Source organism: Paramormyrops kingsleyae, chromosome 8 (genome assembly GCF_048594095.1).
Source record: "Paramormyrops kingsleyae isolate MSU_618 chromosome 8, PKINGS_0.4, whole genome shotgun sequence".
Lineage (NCBI taxonomy): Eukaryota > Metazoa > Chordata > Actinopteri > Osteoglossiformes > Mormyridae > Paramormyrops > Paramormyrops kingsleyae.
This window is the reverse complement of record NC_132804.1, coordinates 6,016,201-6,030,174: the sequence shown is the minus strand read 5'-3', so window position 1 is coordinate 6,030,174 and position 13,974 is coordinate 6,016,201. Positions and strand designations below refer to the sequence as shown.

Here is a 13,974-nt window from a genome sequence, read left to right as displayed (position 1 = left end):
AGACAAAGAACCTAATAATAATATTTGCTAGCAGTGATGATGTTGTTTCCAGTGATGTGATGCGAAACAGTTACTTTCCTGGCAGCCGGATGCCTCCTCAATCGTGTTGCCCCCCCGGGAGCATCTGAATCCCCCCCCCTCCCACCCACCCACCCTCTGCTCACTCAGCCGCCCCCTCCTCTGACCGCGCCCCAGGCCCAGCTGGCAGAGATGGAGCAGTCCCACAGTGCCAGCGAGAGCTCGGCCCGGCAGAGAGACGAGGCCCAGAAGGAGGCAGAGAGGCTGAAGGCCGCCCAGAGGGAGGCGGAGCGCACCCTGGCTGCCAGGGAGAGAGCACACCGGCACCGCGTGAAGGGGCTGGAGGAGCAGGTAGCGTGAGTCCCACTGCTAACTAGTTTGCATGTTCGCCAGTCTGCCTGCCTGTTAGTCTGATGCTTCTGCTCCCGTTGTCGCTGCTCCCTCAGGTTTCCACGCTAAAGGAGCAACTCCAGCAGGAGATAAAGCGCCGGCAACCCCCTCTGCCCCCCTCCCTAATCTCCAGTGGGAATTGAGTGCCATCCTCTAGTGCCCCCTAGTGGAACCTGGCACTGGTGCACCACCAATCGGAAAGCGGCAGAAGAAACCAAAAAAAACAGGGTGGCTATGAGGCCGGACTTGGCTTTAGTGCTGCGTCGGTGTCCGCAGGGATGTTGGTCTAGACTGAAGTATGTGAACCTGCTGTCTCGACAGTGTACAGCCCTGTGATTAGTATTGTTAGGTTACCCGTCTTTAACAGGAGCCGTACGGCTTGTAGGTCACACTCTAGGACCAGCGTAGACATTAATATTTTAGTGTGACCACTGTTCCTTTGCCATGACAAACTGTTTGATAACGAGAACCCATGAATCGCATCGTTGTGGCAGCTTTGGCCAGGATGGGGTTGGGGGGGGATGGGCTCGTTATCATAGAGATGGGAGATGCTGGACAGCCGAGATGAATCGACCCGGTTCCGTCACACTATGTGTCCGAGTCCGTCAGTAAGTGTCACTTCGTGTTAGTAACGCAACCAGGACTGTATGGAACGTGGAGCCTCTTCCTACTGGTTTCAGATACCTTACCAGCTTGCATCCCTCTCCCCCCCCCCCCCCCTTTAGGTTAATAAAGAGATTTTACAGTCTGATAGAATATTTTGTAAGTTTCTCATGGTTTCTGCTCCCCACCCCCCCAAAAAAAAGCAGCACACACACATTAAGAAAAGTTTTTTTTCTTGTATTTCTTAAAAAAGGTTTTGACATAGCAGTAGTACAGTAACAGCCAGGGTCCCCAAGCCTCTATGGCCGCCGATGTGTGTCTTTAAAATAAAAAAGAAACGACTCACTGTGTGATATTTACTTTAATGAGCGAAGACGCCGTCGCCGGGGGAGATGAAACAGCCTGCCAGTCTATTTTTTATTTATTTTTTAATATTATTAGCTGCTTTGGTTCTGTGCATTAATAATAATTATGAATGTTTGATAAGGCAGCACCATTCTGACAGCTGTGAGCACACCATCCTTCCCGGCGCGTTAACCGTCGACGCTCTGTACTGGTTTCATGAACATAGTAATGAGAGACGCACAAAAAGCACCAATAAAGAATAAAATGTACAGTACAACATAAAACAGCTATCCCACAGAGTACTGTGTACAAAGGGTATCATCTACTTATGTGCATCGAACGATTGTACCATTGGTTTTTAGCACCAGTGACAGTTTTTAGGATATAAAAGTATATATTTTTTACATATGTATAAAGGGGTGGGGGGTGAATATTAGGGGGGAGTTACGAAAAGGGGTTCTGATGAAAGACAAGCAGTCTGGTGAGTCTTTGGTCCCAGATGGAGGACTGGAGAGGAGAGGAAGGCTGGTTCCCAGGGCAGGAGAGATCCAGCCTCTGTATCCGTCTGCCCCCGTCCCCCCCTAACAGCCGCCACAGCTCTTCCCACAGCTGCTTCCCAGTGCCCCACACTGGCCAGTCAACGCCGCTACGCCGCACCGTGGGAACTGGTCACGGCAGAGATCCGCTACGGCGGGGGGGAGGTCACGAGAGGTCATAAAACGTCACCCGTGGTTACGAGAGCCGTAGGACTCGGGGCAGGGGGGGTGCCTACCTCTGAGAAGCTCCTCGTGGGCACACACTGTCCGCACGCACACCTCCTTGTTCACCACATAGACCCTGCGTAGGCTGGAGGTACAGGGAGGTGAGAGAGAGTTAGGGGATTCCCGGGACCTACCATGTAGATGTGCCGGGGGGGGGGGGGGTACCTGTAGAAGCACAGGCTGTTGAGGCACTGCCTGCACGGCTTGTGCACAGAGTACAGCCTCGTGCACGGGTACTGCTCCTCCCTGCAGTCTGCGAGGAGACACAGGCCGTTAGAGGAGCGTTTGCTCGGAGGGCGGAGGGGTGTGGAGCAGCCGTGTGGAAACCTTACCCAGCGGACCTGGCTCTGTGGGCTCCGTCTGAGCATCTTCTGCAACATAAGGAGGGGGGGGGGGTTCATTAATTAAGGAACTGAACTGCTTCGTGGAGCACTGTGTTAAGAAGAGCTGACGTACTTTGTGCTTGGGCCTGTGACACTGATGTGCATTTATAAAGCAACACGGTCAGCCGTTCTCTCCAAACCCGGTATCTCCCAACACGACCCACAGAAACGTGAGAATCTGGTGACATTTTACATTGAGCACCAACTGAAAGGTGGTACGTTAAGTTACTGATACATCCTCAGTAGGAGGTTAATCACAGAGAGGTTCGAGTGAATCTTGGTTACAGACTCATCTGAACACATATACAACTGTGCCCTAAGTTAAGTGCCTTACAAACTGCACCTAAAGTTGCTCTTTATAATTAAAACCAGATACCATCCCAAAAATTGGTATTTCCTCCTGTAAGGAAATACTATACAGATATGGTTTAATGTACTTTTTAAAAATAAACACAAAATATTTAATTATTTGCAAGCCTGCGAAGTAAAATTCATGGTAATTTTGAGGCCAGTCATGTGAAATTATTGTTTTTTTGATTATCTTTTTAAATTCAGCATCTACCCTCAGCTTCTCCTCACTTCCTCAGTGCACACATACAGAGTAGTTTACGGTAAAGGCGGCTCACCAGACTGGCTGGGCCCTGAAATCTGCTGCAGGACCTGCTGCTGCTGCTGCTGAGGGGATGGCAGCACCTGCCTGGGGGAACCGTTGGGATCCACTGAGGAAAAAGGGGGTTGGGGGGGGAGGCACATGGGGCGGAGCACAGTGTTTGTGGGAGGGAGGGAAGGAGACAGAGAGAGAGAGAGACAGACAGACAGAGAGAGAGAGGCAGACAGACGGACGGTCAGAAAGAAAGAAAGAAAAAAAAAATTGGCCATGATTTAATTAAAATGAGGAAATAAATTAGTAAAACGTGGGCACATATTAAGATACCATGGGAATAAAATATATAACTGTTACTGTCATCGTTCCCACTATATATTAAAACCTGGCAACGATATATATATATATATTTATCATTATGTCATGAACCAGGCTCCATGCTAAGTCACTTTGGATAAAAGTATTAGGTAACTATAACCACAGTGTCAGGAGTGTGTGTGTGATGTCAAGGTCATCAGGGTCATCAGGGTCATCAGGTCTTAAATACAGAATGAGGCAGAATGTGCTTCTATGTTCCTACCACAATGAACTAAATAAAACTACCACAGAACCATAATATTTAGATCTTTGGGATATGGTCACAGTTTTTGGTTTTGGAATCCTTCCCTACACAGTCACACAATTCCCTTTTCTGCCATTGGAATGCTACACACACTCTCTCTCTCTCTCTCTCACACACACACACACACACACACTCATGTCTTACGGGGTCTTACCAGGAAATGCAGTTCCATAGTCGTAATCATCTGTGGATGAAATGGAACAGAGAGAAACACTGAGAGCCGAGTGGAACTCGGAGAGAAACGCTGAGAGCCGAGTGGAGCTCATAAGAACATAAGAACATAAGAAATTTACAAACGAGAGGAGGCCATTCGGCCCATCAAGCTCGTTTGGGGAGAAGTTAACTAATAGCTCAGAGTTGTTAAAATCTTATCTAGCTCTGATCGGAGAGAAACGCTGAGAGCAGAGTGGAGCTCGGAGAGAAACGCTGAGAGCAGAGTGGAGCTCGGGGAGAAACGCTGAGAGCAGAGTGGAGCTCGAGGAGAAACGCTGAGAGCCGAATGGAGCTCCGAGAGAAACGCTGAGAGCAGAGTGGAGCTCCGAGAGAAACGCTGAGAGCAGAGTGGAGCTCCGAGAGAAACGCTGAGAGCAGAGTGGAGCTCCGAGAGAAACGCTGAGAGCAGAGTGGAGCTCGGAGAGAAACGCTGAGAGCAGAGTGGGGCTCCGATTCGGACAACAGGCTGGCAAGAAACTGAGAGGCAGCAGAAACGAGGAAACTGGGAATAAAGCGGGAAACGGCTGAGAGGCGAGAGACAGCTGCTGACCTCAGACGACCTCAAGCTGAGCCAGAAGACTGGAGTTTCATTCCCAACTGGCTGATCTACACGTTTGTGCCTAATTCACATGCACCCCCCCCCCCCCCCACACACACACGCCTACGGAGCCGTAATCTGCATTCTTGCAGGCCGAACTACAGGGGAAAATGAATTTGGAATCCTCACTGTGGGACTGGGGGGGGGGGGGGTTAGGCCCAGTACGACTGTGGGATGCTGGAAAAAAATCAAAAGGATGAGGCTGGGAATTGGTACCTGCACCCTGAACAATTAACAGAGACATTAATAAACAATAAAAAAGCACTTGGTCACGCTCATGCTGTATACAAACACCCAGTTGTTGCAATCATTATGTTTATTGTTTTCCAGTCAAACCACACTTCTTTCCACAGGATCTATGGATAGCAATATGCCCAAAATACCACTAGGTTGTGGGTTCAAATCCCCACCTCTGCAGTTTGCATGCTCTGCCTGTGCTCAAGGACATTTGCTCCAGCTCCCTCCCACAGATCAGCAGCCTTAGCCTGCGGGTCGGTGCCCTTCGAAAGACTGGTGTCCTGTTCAGGATGCCCATGCTTGGCTCTCCATGCTCTGGGGAACAGGCTGTAGACTCAATGCCACTTCATACCAGATAAGCTGGATGAGGGAGAGATGCAGGTGCCCAAGAGGCCGGGGAGGGAGGAGGAACGTGTGGCCACCCAATATTTAATTTGACCTCATCCACCCCATCCCCCCCCCCCGCGTCCCAGTGGCAAACTCTCTCCTATGCCATTGGGTAAATGGATGGTTCGTTTTTATTGGATAGGATTAAAAAGCTCATGCCAGGAAGAAGTGTGCAGACACTGACTTACTGGTGAGAAGCTGGAACAGCCGTAGCGTAGAAAACGGGCGGGCGGGGGTTGGGGGGGGAGAGCGGTCACAAAATCAGGTGCGCAGAGGCCTGCAAGCCGAGAGCGAGCTTACCCAGACGGAAGTACTGACCGGTGTAAAAATCTTCGGCTGATTCTTGTTGCTGGGCAAACAGGAGGCCTGTGGGAGCCGGTTAGCTGTTAGCAAGAGCTGGCAAGTGACATCAATCACGGATCCGCGGGTGACGTATTCCATCACCGTAACCATAGTGACCAAAGGGCTGGTGCAGTGGGTGGTGTTACTCAGATAATGCTGGGAGTGACACTCCCATTAAAGACCCCAAAGAGGACTAGATGACAGAGAGCATAACGATTTAACTGAGAAGGTTTTTAAACAAGCTGTGGCATTTTGGCAGGGTCTATATACATTCTGACAGAATTTTAGTCATCATATAGCACTAAATAGCAATTGCAATAAGATGCTATGTACTGTATTGTGTTTTTTTCCCCCCAAATATTTTTTTTTTTATATATCTTACTACAATATGTGTTGGTTGCGTTGACTGCTGCCTGCAAACCCAGTTGCCCCTTAGGGGAGAATAAAGCAGACCTAACCTAACCCTAACCTAACCCTAAACCTAACCCTAACCCAAACCCAACTAAAAATTGTGTGTGGAGTTTGCATGCTCTCCCCATGGTAAATAGGGACATGCTGGTTTTCTCCCACAGTCCCACGGCATATCTCTAAATTGCCAGCGCGTGCCCTGTGAGGGACTGGCACTCCAGGTCCCGGTGCCCTGTGCTGGTTGGGATAGGTGTCTCCTGACCACATACTGAATAAGCAGTCGGAAGATGAACAGATGAGCAGCAGTGACTGTAATGACGAATAATAATGATAAAATGCCTGTTGTTGTGTGAGGCAGTGGGGGGGCTTCAGCGCGAGTCTGCGGGCCCTTGACTCACCGGGCATGAAAAGCAGCAGGCAGCTGGTCCACATGGTCGCTCAGGTCGTGGAGGTAGACAGAATCTGGTACTGTGTTATCAAGAGGAGTGAGGGAGAGAGGGAGAGAGGGATCATTTACGAAAACCACAGGCACTGACGCGTCCCACTAAAAGCAGGAAAAAGGACGAGTGCAGCTTCAGCAGCTCAGCCCCCCAGCCTTCCATTTTATTTTAATTTAACTCCCTCCCTCTCCTTTCCATCTGCTTTTTTCTTTCCTTTTTCTCCTGGCGCCCAGCAGTTACCCCAAAAAAGTTCATTTCTGACAGCAAGAATGTGGTAAGTCTGTCTTCTCTAACAATCCCTCCTTTTCCTTTCTTCCCCCCCTCCACCGCTAAATGCAAAAACACACAGAGACCCAAGGCAACATTCCAAGACGAGAATCACTGAGCTCCCCCTCCCTCTCTCAGCGGACGACCCCCCACCCCTCACCAAAAAAAAAAGGCTGAGTCAGATGGTCATTTGCAAGTGGCAAAATATCTTATATTTTCTTCACACTGCCTCGCATCTTATGCGCAAAAGCAACATATACCTTTATTTTTTATGTGTTCGTTTGCTATTAGATATGGACATTTCTTCCTCCTATTGCATCTCAATTCATTTTCAGTTTCCCCTCCATCTCCGCAGGTAATGGAAACGGGGCGAGCTCCTTGTCTCGAAGGTCTGCCTTTCACGTCCGTACCCTGCCCCACACCGGTATTCGCAGATTAAATAAAGCTGCCCACTTCATCGGCCACTTCACCTTAATCTTACATATCAACACCGGCTGGAAACCTGCCACAAGCAAATTCATTAACAAATATCAATAATTAATTGCAAAGGCGCTGTAGGTTCGTAGTAATATAGACAATTTGAAGGTTATAACGCAATGACAGTCGAAGATTTATCTCGAACTCACTATTTGCGCCCCATTTAGAAAGAGCCCTAAAGTTAGAACTGGTGCCATACAGGCAGTAAGTCTTGGAGTAATGAAGTGAGGTTAGACTTCGTCCATCCCGAAATGACGTCATCCTGGGCCCCGTCCTGTGGAGGTGGGGGTCTGTCTGCGGATAAGTTGCAGGTTTTTCTTGGGCTTCACTGGGGATTTGCGGGGGTCTCAGCACGTGCGCCGAACGTGTGTCTCGAGAGCGCGCGCTCGTGCGCGCGTCCAGACATTCCTCGTGTGCATCACAGTGGCGATCGGAAACCATATGTTTTCACTGCACACATCTGGGAACTATTACACCCCCCTCTCCCCCTTTCTTGCGTCTCTCTCACCCCCTCCCCCACCGCCCGGGTACTTCGGAACAAAGTCCCCAAGACGAGGGAAATCCTTTTCCCTTCATTTCTCACTCTTTTATATGAAACAATTGTTTCATAATTGCTTTGCAGTGTGACACTCTGCCGAACGCTCGCCCCCCGACCCCCCCCCCCCCCCCCCGCTCCTGCCTTCCACCTTCCTGCCCTCCATACTTCCACCATCCTCTCTCTCGCAGTTTATTAGTGTTGGCCATGTCCTGTGCATTGTATCGCATTCGCCCCGGGAGATAACCCCACCTCCCAGAGCGCCCCGCACACCCCCCGCGCACTTTATTACATTGTAAACACACACTTGAAAAGACACCCACTGACTGCATGTACTGAAAACTCTATTTTCTAGACGAATTATGAGACAATCAAGTCCGCTTCGATTTTTCGAACAGAAAATAGTTCATTCAATCAATAGATTGTTTCGACCAAATCAGAAAAAAAGCTGTTCGATTAGACAGCTTCATAACCGAGACACCTGGTTTTGCATATATCGCAGGCTTGGTGCAATATCAAATATGTTTGTGTAACTTCAAACATCCAAACTGTGTTTTGCACTTGGCGAGATTTACTTAATTTAATTAATACAATAACTAAAGCCGTTTTGTACCAAAAGCAAAGTTTCACGCAGCATTAGTTTCAGTTTAAGTAATACACTAATTGAAGTAAAGTAGTAATCTAACAGGAACTTAACGTTTATATTCAGTCTTGCAAAACATTGAGTAAAACTCAACACGCCGGATTTTAATCGTTTTCCCTGCATAGCCGGAATCCACTTCCCGTGCTTACCGCTCTCTCACTCTCTCTCTTTCTTTGGAGTTCGTTCCGTCGCTCCTCCGGTCTCTGCGTCCGTCTGAAGCGCGGTCTCCCCGATCGCCACACTCTACCACCCCGCCTCCTATGCCCCAATCTCCCCCCTGCACACTCCTCCCTACCACACCATCTTCCCACACTCCAGCGGGTCCAAGCGCCGACCCACACTCTCCCAGCGTCGTCACATTGAAGACAGAAGACAGCAAATTCAGTGGACAGTATACGAGTTCAAAAAACCTGAATTTGGTTAGATAGCACAAAAGCTATGCAACGCATAATGTACAACATCCCCAACTACAAGTGTGGTTTCTGATACAGTTGAAATTATTCAAACAAACGAATAGAAATCAATATTCAGGTGATTGTGGACTATAACTAAGTCAAATTGTATATGGACCAATTAAACCATTTAACACACTACTGATGCTATTGGTAAGTAAACAACCTGGATGTCGGATTGGGATTTTAGCTTTAAGACTGGTAAGCCCAAGCTGTGGTCCATTACTGGTTTCAGCTCCAGAATGTCCAGTTTCTTTTTACTGGAGGACTCCTGTACTATAAAACTTTAAGCAACTCAAAGCAAAGTTTCTGGACACTTTTATTATCCCAGAGGAACTTGCTCCTGAGTGCAAAGCTCATGGGAGCTGTACTTACAGAAAAATGTTCTGGGGGCAGAAGGAAAAATGATTGCCTGAGAAAGATAACCAATCAGATTGTAGAGGAGGTGGGTCCAAGCAACCAGAGGAGGCGGGACCAACCAGTCAGATGTCTTAGTAGGTATTATTATAGGTATTAGTATAATGATAAGGTAGGGGGGTGCGTGGGTTTACAAGTGTATAAAGTCCTCCCTTTTTTATTTTACTCATGTTCTATTATGTCTGTCTGTGTCTGTCGGTCAGTCTGTGTCTGTCAGTGTCTATCTATCACTATGGTTGGTCACAATGTTGTTCTTCCATGGCTGTCTGCCTCTTTGTGTATTGGTTGGGTATAATAACAGGGTAAAGGGGTGGGTGGGGGTGGAGGGAATATTAAAAAATGGACAACCTGCACTGGCCATTCCATTCCTGTAGAGGGCAGTATAGTTCTTAGACCAGCCCAGTTTGCTGTCTAGGTGGACACCCAGGTACTTGTAGTCCTGGACAATCTCCTGGACGAACATACTGTGGACGGCTGGGCAGGTGGTCCATAATCCATGGCAACACAGGGGTTCCCGCCTACACAGCCGACAGCTTGCTCTCCAGCAGGACTGGCTGGATGGTAATGAACAGAGTTGGGAAGTTACTCACGAAAGTAATTCATTAAAGACAGGTGGATATTTCAGGTCCAGAAAGTACAAATCCAGACCAAGGTTTTGTTTCAACCAATCACTTGAATACTACGAGTCACTGTCACAGAATACTCACCTGGTTGGTTGAAACAAAACCTTGGTCTGGATTTGTACTTTCTGGACGTCCCACCTCCGTCTGTAATGGATTACTTTTGTGAGTAACTTCCCCAACACTGATAATGCAGGCACTGGAGAAGATGACGAAAACATGAACCTCACAGTACCTCCTGCATCGCCCAGGTGGGAGCAGGCGTAGTCGGTGGTGTAGTGGTTAAACAAAAGGGCACAACCTTACGCGCCATTAAAAAAGGTGGATAGATTACCTAACATATGTGCAGGACTGCACTACCACTGAAACCAAATAATGATGATGATTATCATCATCGTCGTCATCAACAAACTGACTAAGAGGGCCGGCTCTGTGCTGGGGACGGCTCTGGGGAGACTGACTAAGAGGGCCGGCTCTGTGCTGGGGACGGCTCTGGGGAGACTGACTAAGAGGGCCGGCTCTGTGCTGGGGACGGCTCTGGGGAGACTGACTAAGAGGGCCGGCTCTGTGCTGGGGACGGCTCTGGGGAGACTGACTAAGAGGGCCGGCTCTGTGCTGGGGACGGCTCTGGGGAGACTGACTAAGAGGGCCGGCTCTGTGCTGGGGACGGCTCTGGGGAGACTGACTAAGAGGGCCTGCTCTGTGCTGGGGACGGCTCTGGGGAGACTGACTAAGAGGGCCGGCTCTGTGCTGGGGACGGCTCTGGGGAGACTGACTAAGAGGGCCTGCTCTGTGCTGGGGACGGCTCTGGGGAGACTGACTAAGAGGGCCTGCTCTGTGCTGGGGACGGCTCTGGGGAGACTGACTAAGAGGGCCTGCTCTGTGCTGGGGACAGGTCTGGGGAGACTGACTAAGAGGGCCGGCTCTGTGCTGGGGACGGCTCTGGGGAGACTGACTAAGAGGGCCGGCTCTGTGCTGGGGACGGCTCTGGGGAGACTGACTAAGAGGGCCTGCTCTGTGCTGGGGACAGGTCTGGGGAGACTGACTAAGAGGGCCGGCTCTGTGCTGGGGACGGCTCTGGGGAGACTGACTAAGAGGGCCGGCTCTGTGCTGGGGACAGGTCTGGGGAGACTGACTAAGAGGGCCGGCTCTGGGGAGAAGATTGTGGAGAGAAGGATATTGCACAAGCTGCCCAACATTATGGACAATACTACACACCCACACCACAACCTACTGGCCTCCTGCCCATGGCAGTAATCATGTATAACGACTCCTCTCTGCTGGAAGAGGATTCTCCTGCTCTGAGGCAACACACAATGCACACTTACATTTATTTTGCACACTAAATGTATATCTAAGTTGTAAAGTTTTTTTTTTTTTTTTTTTAATCTGGTAGTTTTTGTATATTCATACATACATAGTTTTGTAATTTGCAGAAGTGGAGATTTCAGGTCCAGAGAGTACAAATCCAGACCAAGATTTTGTTTCAACCAACCAATTGAGTATACAGAGTCACAGTCACAGAGTACTCAACTGGTTGGTTGAAACAAAATCTTGGTCTGAGTTTGTACACTCTGGACCTGAAATTTCCACCTCTGGTAATTTATTAATTTGGTTTTATGGCTATGCTTACACCTTCCTCGTGTCTGTGTATTCTTATCATTTATGTACATGGCTACTGTTTCCTCAGTTTCCTCTTGCGGATAAATAAAGTAATCTGAGTTTGAATCTGAATCGGAATCAACTGAACAAACCACAGCATGACCAGTTGTGCAGTTGTGCAGTTGTGCTCCCACTGTCTGCTTCTACAGAGCTGCGCTTTCACTGCTCCCCCTTCCCCCCCTGCAATGAAATAGGCATTAAGTCGACCTTTTCACACTGCTTTGTACAATCTATAACTGGCTACGATAGCGATACACTATATGAACAGAAGTATTGAGACCCCAGCCTGTCTGCCGTCTCCCTCTGAATCAAAGGATATTCATATGAAGTTGGCTAACCCTTAGTTCCTATAATAGCCTGTATTCTTCTGGGAAGGCTTTCTGGCATGTTCCCTCATGAAGCTTTCACAGTGCCTTCACTGTGCCATTCGATATCCATCTCCTCCTGTCTCTGTCCCTGTTTGTCTGCATTTTCTTTGTACACAAAGTGTATTCAGTATGGAAACAGGTACGTTCATGTCCGGCTAGCACAAAACGGAAACACATTTGCACTGATTCAGAGAGATTGCTTATTTAATGTTACGTCTATTATCCAGCTAACTGTAATGCAAACAGCATCAATCCGCAGGTCACAGTACTCAAAATGTTGTCTGATGTCGATGGCTCTGCATGCACGCTGCAGGACCTGTCATTGATTCGCGTGATCATAAGCACTGGGTATGTTGTCAAGGAGTAAAGCGGGAGAGGGAGAGGGAGAGAGAGGAGGGAAAGAGGGAGAGGGGGAGAGAGGGAGGGGAGAAGGAGAGAAGAGGGAGAGAGAGAGGGGAGGGGAAGAGGGAGAGGGGGAGAGAGAGGGGAGAAGGAGAGAAGAGGGAGAGAGAGGGGAGGGGAAGAGGGAGAGGGGGAGAGAGAGGGGAGAGAGGGAGAGAGGAAGAAGGGGAGAGGGATAGAGGAGGGAAATTCAGCTTTATGATGCACCCCCCTGTTCTCTGCTCAGTTCTGGGTGCCCCACTTTAAATGGACTTTATCTCCGTTCCCTTACATTTAGCCCAGACCACCTTAAATCTGATAAGTTATTGACCAAAGTGCCAGCAAAAAATGTTTGGTGGAAACATTTAGTGGAAGCTAATTGGTCCGCTCACTGTTTTCAAAAGTCAGCGGAAACGGTAATCCGCTAATAAAAAAATATATGTTTCTAAAGGGGGATATTTTGATGGAGTAATTAATTTCCTGCTTGGTACCTTATTCCAGTAGGACGAGGGGGTTCGCTGCTTAGTCTGCGTTCAGTAGGGATATGGTTGGGTGGCGGAAGGAACACAGAGAAACATGTTAACTCAATGGAAATGTCCTCTCATTGGGAGGTACCTGGTCCAGGGTGGCCAATCGGGAGAATCCCGCTGCTCTGTGGGTCAGAAACAAAATAATCTGACTGGTTTAAAATTGAGCCAGTCAGAAACAAAATAATTTTACAACTTTGAAAATCTAGAACAGTGTTTCAGAATGTTAACCACACATACACATACGTTCACTGGACCACGATTGCTCTGCACAGAGTAACGTGCAAATACACGGCACACGCATCAGTGTGATCGCTCACTATCGCTAATCACTAGAAGTCTGTCAAACAATTCAATACGCTGTTTATTAATTTCCTTCTTGAAACGTTAGTAATGAAGTTATTGGGATAATAAGACTGTGGCATTATTGATCAAATTTCCCCCAGAATAAAGACAAAATGGGCTGGTATTGGGCACAAAAATAAAACTCCCAGGCTGATAATTAGTCCCACTTCATGCCTGGGTGGCGGGTAACGTACCTCTGGATAGAAGAACAGAAGAGGTGGAAAGCAGGGAACAGAGGGTGTGTTTTCACTGCATTTACTAAAGCAGGCCCATTTCCTTCTGTTATCTATATTGTCAGAATGCCCGGGGGGGAGGGGTGGGGGCAGCCAGTTAACCTTGGACCCCCAGAGGTTTTTTTTGCTCCCCATTTGGGAGTTTTGGTTCCAGTCATCCATAGTCTTCTGGCTTTCTTTCTCTTACTCTGTCTTTCCATAATGACAAATTCCTGTACTGTCTTTTGTGTTACACTGCTTCGTCTTTTACTGCACTGCTGTTTTGTGCTCCACTGCACTGCTGTTTTGTCCTTTACTGCACTGCTGTTTTGTGCTTCACTGCACTGCTGTTTTGTTGCTGATCCTATTGTCTCCCCCCCCATGCACCCATCCCCTCCCCAGAGAAGTGACAATAAAAACTCTAGACCTTGACACTATAGGAGAGTCACACTTCTCAGCCTCCCCTGCAATATCGGGGCACTGGAGTAAAGACTTTGTTTGGTGGTTAGACCTCAGATTTAGGAGCAGTGCGGATGCCAGCCTTGGTCGTCACAGCCTACATGAGCATGACCTGTGGGAGTGGACGCAGGAATATAGGGCACCAGGGCTGTGCTGTAATTGCCATTAAGATGGTTCAAAGGAAGCCATTCCAGTCAGACATACGGGGCAGATGCAGGTCGCACTGGAGGAATTACATCTACCAGCAGGATTGGGGAC

The 13,974-nt window shown here is 48.6% G+C and overlaps 2 protein-coding genes across 6 annotated transcripts in view; one reads left to right on the top strand and one right to left on the bottom strand.

Annotated features, from left to right (window-relative positions):
• crocc2 (ciliary rootlet coiled-coil, rootletin family member 2) overlaps nucleotides 1-1,164 on the top strand; it is a 28,684-nt gene extending 27,520 nt beyond the window's left edge. For all 4 annotated transcript variants that reach the window (XM_072715056.1, XM_023830334.2, XM_072715058.1 and 1 more), the window contains exons 36-37: nucleotides 196-369; nucleotides 465-1,164. In XM_072715056.1, coding sequence (XP_072571157.1) covers nucleotides 196-369; nucleotides 465-551 — 261 coding nt within the window. In that variant the 3' untranslated portion in view covers nucleotides 552-1,164. The remainder of the gene's footprint in view (nucleotides 1-195; nucleotides 370-464) is intronic.
• Nucleotides 1,165-1,227: 63 nt separating this feature from the next.
• Nucleotides 1,228-8,550, bottom strand: mfap2 (microfibril associated protein 2). 2 transcript variants are annotated; one of them, XM_023830375.2, is made up of 9 exons: nucleotides 8,423-8,550; nucleotides 6,310-6,379; nucleotides 5,462-5,527; nucleotides 3,881-3,910; nucleotides 3,127-3,219; nucleotides 2,450-2,488; nucleotides 2,283-2,370; nucleotides 2,129-2,202; nucleotides 1,228-2,041 (listed from the first exon to the last, which is right to left on the bottom strand). In XM_023830375.2, exons 2-9 carry the CDS (start codon nucleotides 6,341-6,343, stop codon nucleotides 1,938-1,940), a joined length of 528 nt encoding a protein of 175 aa, XP_023686143.1. In that variant the 5' UTR covers nucleotides 6,344-6,379; nucleotides 8,423-8,550; the 3' UTR covers nucleotides 1,228-1,937. The 2 variants fall into 2 exon arrangements, with proteins under 2 accessions (XP_023686143.1, XP_023686163.1); XM_023830395.2 differs by having other exon boundaries at nucleotides 5,480-5,527.
• Nucleotides 8,551-13,974: the final 5,424 nt, after the last annotated feature.